This window comes from Carassius gibelio, chromosome B22 (genome assembly GCF_023724105.1).
Source record: "Carassius gibelio isolate Cgi1373 ecotype wild population from Czech Republic chromosome B22, carGib1.2-hapl.c, whole genome shotgun sequence".
NCBI classification, from domain to species: domain Eukaryota; kingdom Metazoa; phylum Chordata; class Actinopteri; order Cypriniformes; family Cyprinidae; genus Carassius; species Carassius gibelio.
The window spans coordinates 34,316,309-34,334,565 of NC_068417.1; the positions used below are offsets into that span (position 1 = coordinate 34,316,309).

The 18,257-nt window shown below is 38.7% G+C and overlaps 3 protein-coding genes across 4 annotated transcripts in view; 1 reads left to right on the top strand and 2 right to left on the bottom strand.

Annotated features, from left to right (window-relative positions):
• LOC127987351 (NACHT, LRR and PYD domains-containing protein 12-like) overlaps nt 1–18,257 on the bottom strand; it is a 795,441-nt gene that overhangs the window by 106,829 nt on the left and 670,355 nt on the right. The gene's annotated exons all lie outside the window — the stretch shown is intronic.
• LOC127987354 (Fc receptor-like protein 5) lies at nt 324–10,615 on the top strand. Its single transcript, XM_052589648.1, has 13 exons — nt 324–354; nt 871–906; nt 1,250–1,522; nt 1,621–1,746; nt 1,933–2,100; nt 7,276–7,557; nt 7,861–8,103; nt 8,188–8,307; nt 8,577–8,678; nt 9,475–9,531; nt 9,692–9,748; nt 9,916–9,968; nt 10,129–10,615. The coding sequence occupies exons 1-13, from the start codon at nt 324–326 to the stop codon at nt 10,147–10,149; spliced, it is 1,569 nt and encodes a 522-aa protein (XP_052445608.1). The 3' UTR covers nt 10,150–10,615.
• Nucleotides 13,901–18,257, bottom strand: part of LOC127987356 (sialoadhesin-like) — a 35,238-nt gene continuing 30,881 nt past the window's right edge. The window contains exon 10 of the mRNA XM_052589651.1: nt 13,901–14,156. Coding sequence (XP_052445611.1) covers nt 14,122–14,156 — 35 coding nt within the window. The 3' untranslated portion in view covers nt 13,901–14,121. The remainder of the gene's footprint in view (nt 14,157–18,257) is intronic.

An 18,257-nucleotide genomic window follows, 5' to 3' on the forward strand; every position in this document is an offset into this window, starting at 1 on the left:
AAATCAAAATATTGCTTCATTTCTCGTTCATTTAACACACTAAAATACAACTTTTCATAATACCAAATAAATCCTGTTCCATTTAATATTGAATGGGTCATGACAACATTTCTGTAGAAAATGTGCATGTTAGTCAGTGTGACATTTTTGAAAACATGTTACAGGATTATCAACATTATCGAAAGATCTTCTGTAACACATGAGGTATATTTGTATGTCTTTAATATGTCGTGATATCTCTAAAGATCTGAGCGCAGGTTTCAGGAAGTCTTGAATCTTTAACACAGTCTGTGTCTTTCACCATTTGTCATCATTCAGTCAGTATGGAGCTCAGTCAACTTCCTCTTGTGCTCTGTGAGTATTATTTTATGTGTTTCAGTGGAATTGCTATTTTATTATGTAATAAATATTAATAAATTTTATTAGAGTTTCAGATCCAGCTCTAGTCCATGATATAATAGTGAAGGATGAGTTTGAGAGAGGAAGTGTGCAGTTAGTGCTGTTTGTGAAAGAGAAATGCACTCTGTTGTGTTGTAGATCAGTGTTTGTTCACTCATTCAGTTTTGTGATGTGTAATGCTGCTGAATCAGTTCTGTTGGTTTGTTTTGCAGTTATTGTCACTGTTGTTGTAATATTCACAAGTACACAGTTAGTAAGAGTTTGTCTTTATTCTTCTGTTCGTGATCAGACTGTTGTCTTAAAGATCCTGAAACAGTTCTCTGCTGTGATCAAATCTATAAAATACGTCAGAAGTTTTCATGTTTATCTAGACACACATACAGTCCCCACACAATATCTTAATATTTGTTCATCTTTATAATTATCAGCTGAATATTCATATTGTAATGAGTTTTTCTCTTTGTGTTTTAGTGCTGATTTCAAACATCTACTCTGGACAAACTGAAGGTGAGTCAATTTGATTCATATATTTTCATATATTTTGATATGAGTTAGTCTACATTAACTTATAAACCAACTGAGAGTTGAGAAATTACTTACATTTTAATATCACTATAAATACACCCTTTTAATAAGTTGAATTTTTCATGTGTCAGTTCTGAGGTGTGACAAAAAAAAAACCCATCAGTTTATCAAAAACAGCAGATATATTTACTACATTCTTTGTGAAATTAAGATAGAAACAGGGAGAGACAAAATATTTTGTTTGGAATTTTTCCAAATTCCCAAATACAGATCTTACAGTAAAAACAGCACATTATTTTTATTGTCAATTGTTGCTGTTCTTCAGAAACCCCAAAAGCCACAGTGACCATCAAACCTGCTCAACGTGTGTTCAGAGGAGAGAGAGTCACTCTCAGATGTGACATAAATGATGAAGGAGTCACTCGCTGGCAGTACGGCTGGTATAAAGACGGTTCAAACAAATCTTTCAGTAAACTACAGGAATACACATTCAGTTCTGTTACTGAGTCTGATGCAGGTAAATTCTCCTGTGATGGAGCAGAGCCAGGAGGATCACACAGCTTGCACCGCAGTGATGAAGTTACACTGGAGGTGTCAGGTGAGTTTGATCATCTCTTCACATACACACACACACACACACGCACACAAACACACACAAGTTTAACATGTTATTAATGAAAGATTTCTCACGTTCAGTTCCCAGAGCAGTTTTAAGTGTTTCTCCACAGTCGTGGTTGACTGAAGGAGATCCAGTGACTCTGATCTGTGAGGTTAACGGCTCCTCTACAGGCTGGACATTCAGCTGGTTCACTTTCTCATCAGGTTAGATATAATGTGCTTCATATAGCAACATCTGAATAAAATGGTTTCATAAAAAAATAATAGAGATTAAAAATATTTAATCAATCTGAATACTCTGATTATACCGGCAAAGGTAATTTATAAGACTCATGTTAAAATATCTGCTAATTTCTTAAAGTGACTGCACTTTTTCACTTTTTTATACAGTCAGCAATCATTATGAGCTGCTCTCAGACAGCAGCAGAGGAGCTGGAGGAAACTACACCGTCAGTTCTGCTGCTCTAAAACACACAGGAGTTTATATGTGCACAGCAGAGAGAGGAGAACCAGTCGATTACACAGAGTACAGCAACACACAGTTAATATGGGTCACCGGTGAGTTCAAACTGAATCACAGAATGAGTGACACTCTTGATCTTTTAGAGCTTGATGTGTCTTGAAATGTTGTCCTTTCATAATATGATGAACCTGGCAGACATAGAGAAGAAAGAAAAGGTTTTTTTCTAGATGCTCAGGTTGCACCTTCTGAACTTTTCGGTATTTCCATTGAGACTGTGATCGAGAAGTTCAGTGAGATGAAGGCTTGCTTCGCTGCTTTCAGATCCTTAGTTTCACGAAGTCTCAATCTGAGGATCAAAGATGGACACAGAAGGCTATTGCGACTCGCACTCCTCCCCCACATGAGGGCTCTGTGAGTTTCCTGTGCAGTGCTCAGAAACCTGGGAGCCTCCTTAATCATGAGGCCTGGCACAGCACTGCAGGGAATTTCATGGATGTCCGGCCAGGTCACCCTGAGGGGTCTCCTGGCCACTTAGTTGTGCTGTCGCTTCCAGCGGGAAACTGAGGTGGCAGTTACAGAAGTCTTCTTGTATATGCTCCCCTCAACAGAGGTTTGTAAAATTTTAGCTTGCCTCTCCCGTGCGGTTTAGCGCTTCTGCGATGCTTAGGAACCTTTAGGTACACACGCTAAGCTCTGTGTACTTTCTGAAAACCACATGGTGGTCAGTGTGCACGCAAGACTCTGCGCACTTTCTGAAATCCTGTATGGTGAGGGTTATGCGCTCTGCCTCGTTCCCTTTTTTGAGATGTTTAGACCTTGGTTCCTTTGGCTCCATTCAGCCAGTGTGTATTTGTTTATACATTTCAAGCACTGCGTCCCTAAACATGAGGGGCTATTTGGGCAATTCTCGTGGTAGTTTAGCAGCGCTCCCCTTTTTCCAAGAAGGGTCGCCTATGAACACGGTACTCTGAGCTCGGAGTTCTCCTCTCATATGAGACTGAGTTCTCTGTTTTTTCCCCAGAGCACTTCAGTATTATTTCCATAGATCGAGTTGATGACTCTCAAACATACTGTTTTGAGATGCACCATTCCATCTATGAGCTGCTCTATCAGAGTGCCACGAGAGCCCCTCCTTAGAACAGTATTTGAAAATCCATTCTATGGTAAGTGTGCACGTGAAGTCTTGGCACACAGCCCCGTTCTTCTTGGGCACCACTCCACTTATGTATCCTCAGATACCTATCTATATAAACAAGGTGTTGCTACTAGAGAACTGTTGAGACCGCTCCTTCAGCAAGCTTATGCGAAAGCTTGCAGTAGCCCCTGTGTGACAGACAAGACTTAGTATAAAACGCTAGGTTCCCTTTAACGTATCCCTTTAACCTGTTAGCCATCACCCCACATTATGGGATTCACAGGTGAAAGTGCCCTTCCTAAATTAAAATTGTAACAGTTCCTTACTTATGTTTGTTACACACACAATTTTGGTGTCTTTGGAAAGAAGACCCTTTGGGCTTTACTTTTTATCAACCAAATTTGATAATCCTCAAAAATATAAAAAGTTATAGACACTGAAGTGCCTTGAAATTTTTTCACAACACTGATTAAAAAAAAAAAAAAAAAAATATATATATATATATATATATATATATATATATATAAATAAACATGAAATCAGTCGTGGAACAATCTAGACAATTCATGTGTTGAAATGTGTTACACTTCTCATGAGTTTCTGTTTAAAATTAGAAGAAAATATCATAAAAAATGAGATTCCTGCAAATATTATTGTCTACATCCCCCCACCCCCAAATACAAAAAATGTTTACCAACTGTATTGAAGGCTTCTACAAACTATTTTTGTCATTAAACATACCACTGCATATTGTTGTTCAATTATAAAAGTCTAGACAGAGACTTAGAAATCATATAAGTGATTTATTTGAGCACTAGAAAAATGTAATAAGAATAATTTGATTAAGAGTTTTAACTTTGAAAAGTTTGTATGCCAATTACAGAACATTCTGAGATTGCTAGAAATGCAGCATTTACAATGAATTACAATGAAAATACGTGCTGACTGCCAGTTATAGAGATGGTAGTAGTACCAATGCGCCATAAAGTCAATAAACCACACTCTCTATTCATATAGATGGCCTTTACATTGATAGCCATGATTATACAGTAATACTGAGCTGATTTGCACTGATTTGCTCTCAAACAGATGGTAATCATGCAGATACATTCACATAAAACATAAAACACACTCACACATATATATATATATATATATATATATATATATATATATATATATATATATATATATATATATATATATATATATATATATACACTTTTGAAAAATAAAACAAATAAAGAAAAAGGCAATTGCTAAGTTCCACCTCCATCAGCTGACAAGTGCGTCAGAGCGTGTCACAAGCCGTCACAAGAGAGCACCAGAATTCAAATAAATAATCTTTCGCCGATCTTTGACTTTTTTTTCTTTGTGGATCATCTCATTTTGTTTGTGACACTGTACGCTGCAAAACCATGCCACTTTTTACTAACAAGACGCAGTTTCTTAGCGTGAGTTATTCCATAACGGACATAACAATATGGAACAATACTGTCCCTGAAGGACTGAAACATAAACAAAGGAATTATCATCCATATTACAACGTGTGACGAGTGGGGCGGGGCAAAGGGATGTGGGAACGAGCGAGACCGGTGGAGTGATTGGGAAATGAGCGACACCTGCGACCCACCACCGGTCTCGAGTCCCACAGAGATGGAAGGATATAAAACGGGAGCGATGACAGTGAAGGACGAGAGAGGACCAGGCCTGGGCTTTATTTTATGTTTGCTTTTTAGTTGTGCGCATCAGTCGTCCGTGAGGGGCTGATGCGCTGTTTTGTGTTAATTTCTGTAATTAAAGTCTTTATTCGTTTGTCTGCCGGTTCCTGCCTCCTTCTTCCCGATGATTAGGAAGATTTTATTATTACAGTGGTGCCGAAGCCCGGGAGAAGGAGGGACGCACTGCTTAAGATCCCTCGCTGCCGTGGTGAATCCGCGGTGCCATCGAGCAGGCAAGGAGTGTGCCGCCATGGACACTCGAGGCGGTGGACTGGAGTGAGTTGCCGGGGACGGGCGAGCTCGCTGCCGGCCGCACGTGATGTGGAGGGGCGGCTGCCGTCCGTGAGGGAGCGGAGGAGTCGGCGCCGTTCGCCAGAGAGCTGGAGCCTGCTGCCGTCCGCCTGAACGTGGAGGAGCAGGGAACGGGGGACTCCTGCCAGCTGCCCAAAACCGGAGGAGCCGTCGTGCCGTTCGCCGAGGGCCGTCCAGTGCCACCGCCAGGCACCGCGGAGGAGATCACCCAGCTGGTGGAGGGACGAGCAGCAGTGCGTCTGGGAACCAGAATTTTTTATTTATTTTTTTCTCTCCCCCTCTCGTCTCTGTCGCTCCTCCTTCCATCTCCTTTTCTCTCGCCTTGCCTGTCCTACCCCCAGGTTCCCACAGGTCCCCGTGAGCAGTCCCTGATTAGAGCGCAGTCTCGCGAGTACCCCTTACCTTTCTAATTAATCCAGTATTTACAGCTGAGGATGTGTTTATGACTCAATATTATGACAAATCTGGTATGTACAGCGTTTCCATTGTTCATGTTTGTATGTGTACTGCTTACACAAATGTAGCAAATACAGTCTTAATAAGCTGTCCATTGAAAAACAGAGATCTGTCGTCAATGCTTGACTCTTAGATCTTTATAAGCCGGCAGCCATATCACCCTGGAGCCCAAGACCGGTTGCCCACTGAAGCTAAGCAGGGCTGAGCCTGGTCAGTACCTGGATGGGAGACCTCCTGAGAAAACTAGGTTGCTGCTGGAAGAGGTGCTAGTGAGGCCAGCAGGGGGGTGCTCACCCTGTGGTCTGTGTGGGTCCTAGTGCCCCAGTGTAGTGATGGGGACACTATACTGTCAACAAGCACCGTCCTTCGGATGAGACGTTAAACCGAGGTCCTGACTCTCTGTGGTCATTAAAAATCCCAGGATGTCTTTCGAAAAGAGTAGAGGTGTGACCTCGGCATCCTGGCTCAATTTGCCCATTGGCCTCTAACCATCACGGCCTCCTAACAATCCCCATATCTGCTGATTGGCTTCATCAGTCTGTCTCCTCTCCATTAGTAAGCTGGTGTGTGGTGGGTGTTCTGGTGCACTATGGCTGCCGTCGAATCATCCAGGTGGAGCTGCACACTGGTGGTGGATGAGGAGATACCCCCTGACTATGTAAGCACTTTGAGTGCCTAGAAAAGTGCTATATAAATGTAATGAATTATTATTTTTATTATTATTATAATGATATATAGTTTTTCGAGATTAAATTGGTCCTGTTTCATGTAATCTATTCGTAAATATTGACACGTGCGAACACGCGGAGTTGAGGATGCCCGCGTTGGGGTGCAGGTTAACAGGTTAAAGGAATCTTTCCTGATTCCAAGCCTTCAGCTCTCCCACGGGCCAAGGCCCTAACAATTAAGTTGGGTATGTAGCTTAGGCCTTTGGCCGTAAGGGGTACTGTCACACACAGATGTCTAAACGTACCAGGGCAACTCCCGTGGAAATGGTAGAGTTGGTACTTAGTGCTCGCCATGATTCTGGCCTGCACTCCCCTCAGCATGGTGGTGTGGGTATACTGTTCCCCATTATGAGGATGCAGTTCGAAGTTCCCTTGAAAGGGAATGTCTCAGGTTAAGAATATAACCATGGTTCCCTGAGTAGGGAATGAGACACTGCATCCTCTAGCTCCCTGCCATGCTTCGGACGCAAGCTTCAGACGAAGAAGTGAATGACGTGTTCTTCTGGTGCCTGTTTATAGTCATGCCGGTAGTGACGTCAGAGGCTGTAGACGGCCAATATGTTGGTGTTTTTTCAATGTATGCTTCAGACACGGGTCACGACGGGGTGTTTCCCATAGCAACCCCTAGAGGTCACAGTGTCTCGTTCCCTACTCAGTGAACCATGGTTACATTCGTAACCTGAGACGTTTTTGATGGTTATCACAGTTGTCTTTTGTTTACAGCTGATGGCATAATGAGAATTATATTAAGATGTAATTTTGTTTATGAAGTTTTACATATACATTTTTTATTTTCTGATACTATAACTTTAATATTTTTCTGAAAAGGCTTTGAAACTATTTAAGTTGTGTAAAGTGTTATATCAATAAAACTGTCTTGACCTGATTTGTGAATTGTATCTGTGATTGTCTTCTCAGGTGTTTCTCCTCCAGTCTCTCTGATGGTCAGTCCCAGCAGAACTCAACACTTCACATCTGTCTCTCTCTCTCTGAGCTGTGAGGACCACAGTAACTCTGCTGGATGGACAGTGAGAAGATACAGTGACAGATGGTGGCTGGAAGATTGTTCATCAACATTGTGGGGATCACAAACAGGATCTACTTGTACAATCAGAGACACCAGCACAGAGGACACTGGAGTGTACTGGTGTCAGTCTGAATCTGGAGAGAAAAGTCATCCTGTTAATATCACTGTACACTGTGAGTCTGTGTTTCTGTGTTTATTCATTTCACAAAACCCTCATTTTATGTTTTGGATATAATTACTGTAGATGGATTGTGATCTCAGTTCAATCACCCACACAATCTTATTCCTAAATGACAATTGATTGTATTGCTGTCTTGTATTTTGTTATTGTCATATTTGTTCTTGAGTGTTCTGAAAGGCACCTCTACATAAAACACATTATGATTATTATTATTTTTGTTGTTGTCTCCACATTGTTGATACAGTCTGACTATATTCTTACTATTAGTCAGTGGATGTTTGCTCTGTTTCTGTAGCTGGTGTGATTCTGGAGAGTCCTGTTCAACCTGTGACTGAAGGAGAAACTTTGACTCTACGCTGTTTAGATCAAAATACAACCTCACCAAACCTCAGAGCTGAATTCTATAAAGATGGGTCACTCATCCAGATTCAAACTACAGAGATGATCATCTCTACTGTCTCAAAGTCACACGAGGGTTTCTACTCCTGCAAACTCCCAGAGAGAGGAGAGTCACCCAAGAGCTGGATCTCAGTCACAGGTGAGCCTAGAAACTAGAAACACTATTAAAATGATTCTGTGTAATAAACAGAACTAATATGACTGTAAAATAAATCTATCTCAGCTTCCTCCAGAAGATCAGGATCTGATGATCTCAGTCCAGTGATTTCTGGAGTGACTGTTGGACTAATAATTTCCATTATAGTCTTCTTGGTCTTTCTGTGGCGTTACAGAAACAACAAAGGTGCATCATCTTCATATTAAAATTCAATAGATTTTTTTGAAGAGTTAATGTTTTGTTTCATTTAATTAAGCTCAATCAAACTGCAGTTGAATTATTTAGATTGTTAAAAAATAACAAACAAAAAATTATAGCTAACTAACACAATAAAACACAATAAAACTTGATAACAGTTAAAAAAAATGTTTTTTATATGAATAAAAAAAAAAAAAAAAGATTTTTGAACAATTTTAAAAACCGGAGTTTTAGCAAACATGTTCTGTTTGTCTTAGGTGGAAGATGTGAGTCTCTCTCTCGTGTCAGTCAACAGCAGAACAGCAGTCAGACATCAGAGCAGAACCAGAGTGAAGCGGGAAATAAAACACTCATGTCTGGTCAGTCTTTATCCAGAAATATTTACAAGCTGAAATGGAAGATACTTAGAAATAACTTTCAACTAATAAGACAAATCATTTCCCCTCTTCTGAAGTGTAATATTATATTTAGGGGAGAGCGGGGTCGAAAGTAACGTGGGACGAAAGTAACAAAGCGATTTTCTCCGAGCCTATTACTACATTTGCATGCCAAGCTATGACAGCATGTTTAACACGCAACCCTTCACAGAGCTGTGAAATATCATGTGATTTCGTCATCATTTCCCCCAGTTAGGTCCGTAAAACTGTTTTCGACAACAAAAAGTAAATTATTGAAGCAGTAATTTTTTTTTTTATTAGTTGTGTTGTTTTTCTTGTTTCATGTGTCACAGTAATGATCAATCTACAGGTTATTTAGTGCTTTAACACATCCTAAAGTTTGCATTATCAAAGTTTTTTAGTATAAAAGTAAATCAGGTTTAAATGTCAGGAGTTTCTGGAGGGACGAAAGTAACAGTTGTTACTTTTGTCCCACGACACTGACAAGAAGTATTTATTTTGTTCCGGTACATGCTATTCTGTGAATTTCTGTGTCTTGCATCATTTATTAAAATGTTAATTAAAAAAAACGTCTACAACGTTATCTTTTAAAATTATGTTTTTTCTGAAAAATGGTACTTTCGCCCGTGCTCTCCCCTATGTAACTGAAATTTATATTTCAATTAGATGTTATTCAACTTTATTAGTGTCAACATGAAAACATTTTTTTTTTTTTTTTTGTGGACTTAAATTCATAATATGCTTTACTTTATTACAGGAACTGCTCATATTTATGACTCTATTGATGCAGCGATTAATAAAGACATAAGCACAGGTAACTAATGATGTTACAGAAGGATATTATGTAATGTTGATCAATTAATAAGGCAGTAGTTATTTTTAAAAATACTTTAATCCATCCTTGTTTTGCAGTTCACTGTGATATTTGCCGAACATAAAACAAATGTCTTATTATTTTCTGTTATTGATTGTAGACAATGTAAGTGGACCTACTGAAAACACCTATTCCGAAATCAGCCTGATCCATAAAGGTCATTGAATGCAAATTACAATACGCTGTCTTTGATGCATTTTGGTCAAATTGTTTTAAAATAAATTATTTTATTCTCTCTGTAAAAGTTCTTAAATAGTTTTTTATGAATATAATATGAATATTGGACACAAAGCACTAGTGATATTAACTTTTGTCATCTTTTAGGGAAAACCAGTGAAAGTTCTGACACTGTTTACTCTAAACTGAAACCCATCAAGGTGAGTGTCAAAGTAAAAATCTGTCATAATTTACAAAGAGCCACTGAAACTGCATCTACAAGCATTGTTGAGAATCAAAGAATAAAATGAAATATTCAAACATTTAAATGTGCATTTTAGCATTTTTTTATTTATTATTATTCATTTACTCATTTTTCAGGTGCTGGATCTAGTGATGTGACGTATGCTCAGAATAATAATTGTCTGGAGGAGAAACTTTCAATCCCAGGACACTGATGAGTTTAGGCTGAGAAGGTCTTGATAATGACCAGGATCATCAATTCTTATAATCTTTGTGAACACTTGATGGCAATACATTTATCAGTAATTAATGTCAGTGATTGTTTTTTTAACTTTAGTCTGTATTCTTAAAGTCGCATCATTGTGTGGGAGAGAAAGATTTGTTAACTGCAAAGCCTTTTTATTTTTTGGGAACATTTCAGTTTCTCTTCTGTTCTTCTTGATCTTAAATGTATTTTAGCAGGGTTTTCACGGTCATGGAAACCTCAGTGAATTTTGAGATTGTGCGTGAAAAATCATGGAAATGTTCTAAAATCATAAATATTTTTTAAAAAGAAATAGCCACCATCAGACATGCATCAATATTTAACTGAGAGAATGATGTGAAAGAGGAAGTACAGGAGAAAAACATAAACAGCTTGCATAACTTTACGCATTACTAAGAATTTCTAGTTGATGCCAAATAAACCACATGCAGTGTGAAGAAAGATCAGTGGTTTTCAGATGTTTTGTTATCGCTTCTTACAGAATGAGAAATGTTAGAAAATTTAAAACTTAGAAAATTAAATTACTAGAGAAGTTTTGTAAATCTCTATTTTTATCACAGTTTTCTCAGTTGCTGAATCACTGAAATTCACTGTCATCAACATGACATTTTCTAAAATATTTCTCAGAACTATTAACACTGCTCTTGTTTCACAACTCTATTCAGAATTTAACACCATGTTCCTTTTCAGTAGCATTTACAAACCATCAATTTCACCAAAACCAGTGGTTCGGGCCATGTGAACATTAGTATGCAGCATGTGAATTAAACATATTACATGCTAACTTTAATCATTTTTGTAGATTAAAGAAACATTTTGTTCCGAAGTGCCAAAAATACTTAATAATTGACATGTAAAACCTGACTGACTGCAGTAAGAGATCATGATTCATTTGTTTGAGAAAGAAGCTCCAGAATATTTTAAATGGCACCGTGTCTTTATTTTTTTATTTTTTCAAAAAGGAAACATAAACAGTTCAAAATAAGAAAAACCTACAAAGCGTCTTATACAAATCATTGATACAAGTCAGAACACTTCCATTAAGGAATGATAAATACACACGTTTATAAATTACATTGTGGATTCATGTGCTTATAATTTGTGAAGCACTCAAACATCACAGAGGCTACATACCATTGCTATACTGAGACTTATATTGGGACTGAACTGCTTTATGATATGTGTGTGATTGGCTATGTGTTGTTATGCTAATGACACACAGCTCTACTTTAAACATCAAGCAGCTGATCCCACAGTATCAACACAAATCTCTGACTGCCTGATGGACATTTCAGCATGAAAACCCATCATCTACAATTCAATAGTGAAGACAGAGTTTCTTGTCTCTCCTGCCTCTCCAACAATACAGCACAACTTCACCATCCAGCTAAAATCATCAATAATCATCCCAACCAGATCAAATGAGGCTTTATGCAGATTGACACCCATGTCTGTTTTTAAAGTCAATATAAAATCAAAAAGTAACATTTAATTTCTTAGCTATTCCAAAGATAAACAAAGAAATGTACATAAGTTTTTATTTTTTGTTTTATTAATTTTTCCTCTTCAACTCTGCAGACCTGGTACCGGGTCCAAAAATAGCATGCAAAATGTTCCTGTTTCATTTGCAAAGCCTTCCTTATATGGTATCAGCCCATATATGGGTTCATTTGAAAGCTTAGAGTGTTTTCTTTACAAAGAATGCCATTGGGGTTTTATGATACATAAAGTAGTCAAATTAAGCTAAGAAATATATCCCCCCCCCCCCCATAAATTTCCGTCTAACGATTGCGAATAATTATTCATAAGAATGTGTATTTAAAATATTTTTCACAAAACAGTCAAGTCATATATCACAAGAAAGCTCTCATTCTCAGGAATCTGATGATGTAGATCATATTATTGTGTGACAATCACAGATCGAATGATCTTCAACAGAATCGCGATGTAACATTTCTCACCTCATTGCAAATTATTATTTATCCATCTTAGCACCGCTTCAGTCAGCCACAAACAGCCACACATACCTATATACTCGATATAATCTTTTAGATTAGAATCTCTTCTTTCAAACAAGACCATTTTTACGTTTCTGCGTGCTTCCATTGCTGAGATATAAAGCGTTTTGTACAAGTGCGCAAAAGAGGACCAAAGCGCTGTGAGCGCTGACCAGATCTCTAACTCATATTGATGCGCCTAAAGCCTTTCTTCTGCTATAGACATCTGATCTCTTTTGTGAAGCGCTATTAGTCCTAATAGCTGTCACTCAGAAGCCGTCTCCTCCAGTCACAGGTGTGAAAATCAGCACGTACACCCAAAAGCGGGGGCTGGGAGTGGACACTGACTGCCCAGTCCTATTTCTCCGGGGTGACACAGCGAAGCGCTGGCCGATGGGAAATTGTGTTTTTGGCTGCTTCTAAACAAAGAGCACGCGAGGGAATACTACAAGCGGACGAATCTCCGGATTAACAAAGCATAATATTCATAATACAAGTTATGGATGACCACCGTCGCCGTGGAGAGGTCAGGACACGCATCTGGTAAGCGTATACGCGTGCTACTTGCTTTTATACATTTGATTCTTCATTTTGAAGCCTGGAAGCTCCGCTAGCAATAAGCTAATCTGTTTATTTTCATTATTGTACAGTATTTGACCGCATCTCAGTGAAGGTACAGTAAACAGTACAGTACTGAGTGGATGAACATACATTTGTTTGTTGACGCTCCGAAGTTCGCGTACAAGCTTCGGGGAGGGGATTTAGCGCTGATTTTGAATCAAAACAAACAGATATGATGATAAAATATCAAATATTATATATGCTTGAGACAGGCGAGGTCTCCCAATCTTTACACGATGCAGAATAGACATAAATGAAATGATATGAAGCTGGAGATTGTGGATTCTATTTTAGATTGTGATAGACCAGATATTTTTTATAATTTTATGCATGTTGCTATTGTGCAATTTGACTTATTCTCCTTCAAAGACTGTTCAGAAAACACACAAACAAAAAAGCACATTGTATTGAGATGGTTCATCATATGTGAAACAACATAAATAATACTATTTGTCACAAACAGCAGCTTTTTATGTAACTTCTGAGTGTTTTCTGTAAAATAATACACAGATATCACATTATTCCATACTGCAAGTGTGCAAAAGATGACTTCATACTTATTTAGACAAAAATTTTATACAAAAATGGTATTATTCCTTCCTTCAGTTGGAATAGAATAACTTTTGCATAGATTAGGATAGAAAGAAATTTCCTTTTTCCTCTATAAGCTAACATGAGCTAGAAAAACATGAAATTGGTCTGAAGTTGCTAGGCCCTTCATTGCCTGAGCTATACTATTTCAAACTTCAGTTTACACAAATAAAATAAAAAAGCGCCTTGTTTTTTTCCCTATTTATTATAACACAGACAGCATATATTGTCATTTTTATCAATTTCAACAGTGTTTTATGTAATTTCAAAGGGGTTCCTTTAAAATGATACCAAACTTTGTGAGCTTACACTTTTGCATGTGTATAGGGAAGCATTCAAAATTAGGTAGGAAAATGGAAAAACGGAAATCCCCAAAATAGCATTTGTGCTTAAGAGGTTTTAATTTTTTTACAATCCAATTAATTCCTGAATGATAAAATCAAGTTCTTCTCTACACATTTTCTGATTAATATTCTGTCTCACTCAGAAGTCAAGAGTTGTGATGCTGCTTCATGTTGACTTTAACAACTGTGAGATGTCAAAAGGAGTCTTTCCCAAAAAATTGACTTTTACAGTAAGTCATGTTCAGTCTGAACTGAGATACTGAAAGATTCCAGGATGAAGCTGAAGTTTTCTCACCATCATGACAGATTAAGATCAGATTGCAGTTTCTTGTTCTTCAACAGATCCAACTGTTAAATAAACAAAACAAAAAAAATCAAGCATTTAATTGAACATCTATGTATGTAGTTCTCTAACTGTTTTTAATTACCTACCATCATATTTTAATTATACTTAAATTTGACTATGAAAAGACAAAACAAAAAATTATGTACTTTGTCAGTGAGGAAAGAAGTGTATTGTAGGGTCAAAGATAAGCAGAAGTGAGACAATTTCAGTTGTATAACAGTAATTTTCACAATAACTCTCTGATGTCTCGTGGTCACTACATTGGACAGTTATTTGGAAGCCCTTTTGAACCATTTAAGATAACCATGTCCCAACCACCAACTGGCAAACCCCCAAGTGTTCTGGGAGTTTAAGTTAGAATTTTGACAGTTGGAGTTTAAGGGGGGGGGGGTGAAATGCTATTTCATGCATACTGAGTTTTTTACACTGTTAAAGAGTTGGATTCCCATGCTAAACATGGACAAAGTTTCAAAAATTAAGTTGTACGTTTGACGGTTTGTCACAAGTTTCGGAAAGTTTTTTTTTCTGAGTATGGCTCTGTGTGACGTTAGATGGAGCGGAATTTCCTTATATGGGTCCTGAGGCACTTCTCCTGGAAGAGTGCGCGCTCCCGTATAGCAGAGCACTGGGAGCACAGACATTCACTGATCAGAGCGAGAGCGTCGCGAAATGTCACAAAAGAAGTGTGTTTTTGGTTGCCAGGGCAAGACAACCCTGCACAGATTACCCCCCAAAAAAACAGCATTAAGGGACCAGTGGATGGAGTTTATTTTTACAGAGCATCAACGGAGTTGTGCAAGTGCTTTTGTTTGTTCCCTGCATTTCGAATATGCTTGTTTTACAAACAAGGCCCAGTTTGACGACGGATTTGCACATCGTTTATTTCTTAAGGATAATGCAGTCCCAACGAAACAGGGTCACGATTGTGTATTTGAACCGCAGGCGGTGAGTAAAACTGCTTCAAATATCTCTGTGTTGTTAACTTAGCTATCGGCGCGTAAGCACATCAAGTAAACAACATGCGATGTTGTCATAAAACTACACTTTCCACATGTACAGCTTAAAAAAAAAAAAGAAAAAAAAAAGACGACATAAAGTGGAACTTAGTCATTTTCCAAAACTGCTAAGCAAATATATACAGTTTCAGTACATACCACATACCACATACCACCTTTGCTGATGCTGCTCTTGTTAAATTTCAGCCTCTGGATCTGATTCTGGATCATAAATATACGCTGAATCTGACTGTTAGCCATGGTTTGTTTTGGATGTATTTTTCCTCACGGTAATGTCACAGCTTCCAAACGCTCTCAGCGCAAAAGCCTACTCGCGCTTGTGATTCTTTAGCTCCGCCCACATGTCACGCCTCCAGCCGGTCGTGTTTTTCCGGGAAAAATCGGTACAGACTATCTTTCTCTTATGAATATAATAAAACTAAAGACTTTTTGGAGTTATGAAGGATGCAGTACTACTCTATAGGTACTCAAGATTAACAGGATATTGAGTGAAAACGAGCATTTCACCCCCCCTTTAAATAGTCTTGGCTCATTTGAACATTCCTTCATTGTAAGTTTTTTTGATGTTTAATCTTCATTTTTGATTCATTCAGATCAGTCTGAAAAGATAAAGCATCTTGAGTCAGATCAGACTGCAGGATCTGAGTTTTGTGGTTCTAGCTTGAAAACTCTAGGAGGAGTGTTCAGAAATTTAGTCTAAGAAGAATGAGAAGAAGCTTAAATAGCATATCTGTGTAACGGATATGCAGATCATCGATTCATGGGTTAAATTCAGGCATGCAAATGAAACCTGTTTGCACTAAATGCCTGGCCTGGCGCCAGCCTGGTTGGACTTAAATTATTTTACGATACCCATGCGAGCCTCAAAGGAGACCTGAAAACCCCCCCCAAATTTCTCAACACTGGAGACAAAGGAAACCTTTCGTAGAAGTTCCTTACTTTCATCATTTTATTAATAATATGTATTTTGAATATGTTTTGTGTGTACCTTGGTACCATGGTTAATCCTTGTTATGCGAGGATTATAATTTTTCTAGCGTATAAATTGGAATTGTTTCTCAGAAGAATCATTTTAACTTTCTCAAAGAGAGCCATTTTCTGCAACCCCCACACTCCTTGGCAGCTCGTAAAATTTTACGACCACACAGGACCACAGGACAGGAAATCTAATCCTTACAAAAGAATGGTAAAATGTACTCAAATGTAGTCTTAATGTATATAGTATTGTTTTTGCGGTACATTAGAGGTTTCCCATATAAATTGGGACTATCTGCAGTGTTATCATGTGTTAATCATATCTTTAAATGTGTGTAATTCTGCATTTGAATGTAACTTCATGTTTTGATCATTTATATATATTATTTTTGGTATCTGTGTAATCGTCATGCTTTGACAGACCCATTTATCTAGAGCAAAGTAATGAAAAATGTATTTAATCTGGAATTACGAACTTGCTAGAATATCCCTGATGAAATCGGACAACCCCTAAATCACTAGGGGGTTGTTTCCACAGAGACAAATAAACTTTTCCCCCGCTTCAGATCGTGGACGTTCATTGGGTGTTTACGCAAAAAGAGGCGTGAACCATCCCAAGCCATAAGAACCGACCGGACAAGACCCGCCCCCTCTTCTCTTCTTCTCGTTCTTGGTTCTCGGACACGCTGCTCTCCTGTGCGACCCTCGTCGCTCCCGCGAGGCCCATGCGCGGCCTTGGGCCGCGCTCATATCGCCGTCGATATGAGGAAGCTTTCGTTTTCATTGTTTTGTTTTGTTTTCTTTACTAAGTTTATTCAACTATTCGCCTCTCCACACAAGGAAGACGAATTCTGGAACATTGTTTGTTGAACCTTTCAAATACCGCTCGAAGACAGAACAAAGGACCACGTGACTCCACGCTCACGCCAAGATCCAGATGTCGTAGCCACTTGGCTCACAGTGAACACGACATAAAGGGGAGACCACACCAAAGTATATTTTAAACAAAAGTATATTTATTAACTAAAATATTCATAAAGTCAGTTTATGTAAGACAAATCAAAAATGTTGTGTAGATCAACATAGTGAAGGTGTATTGCAAAAAGGTAAAGAAGCAGGGCTGCCAACAGCCCTGCTGAGAGTCTACTCGCGAATGCAGTCCTCTAGCAGCCAGCTGGAGAGCACTGATTTTATCCAGCCTCCAATTAGGCCATCAATTAGCCACCTTGGTACAACCCCCATAGCTCCTCCTGCAAACCAGAACAGGGACAAACCAAAACCAGCCACAAAATACCATACTAACAAAGGGAGAAAGTGGCAGACCCAACACATTAGAGCTGGGCCATCACACCTCCCCCCTAAAAAGACAGAGACCCATATATATGGGACTCTGAATCAGCATTTCCAGGCACAAATAACTAAAAATAAATACAAAACAAAATCTCAAAAACATTCATTCTGGAAGACTCAATCACACTGACTCATTCATAGCCACTCACCCGTGAAACACCACTTTCACCTAGATTGATCACTCTCACCCCCAGTCTCCTTCATATCTCACTGTCCAGCAATCCTGGCGCCTGGAAAGCAAATTAAGGACAGTAGAGACCAAAAAAGACAAGGATAAAGACAAACACAATCACTATGACCCCTCCGGGGCCCGAGATAGTGCATCAGCCATCAAATTCTCAACACCCTTGATGTGACGTATAGACAGTCTATATGGCTGTAAGAAAAGTGCCCACCGCATAAGGCGTTGGTTAGAATTTTGCAAAGAGTGGAGAAAAGTGAGGGGATTGTGGTCTGAATAGACCACCACTGGATGCAGGCCACCCCCCACATACACATCAAAATTTTGGAGAGCCCAGATCAAGGCCAAAGCCTCCTTCTCAATAGTTGAATAATTAGTTTGGTGTTGATTAAACTTGCGTGAAAAATAACAAACAGGTCTATCCACCCCATTTTTATCTCGCTGCAAAAGAATTGCGCCCGCCCCTACCTGGCTTGCATCAACCTGAATCTGAAAAGGTTGATCTAACTGTGGCGCAGCCAAAACAGGCGCAGAACTCAGCAGCAGCTTTGCATTCTCAAATGCCTGCTGACACTCAGGGG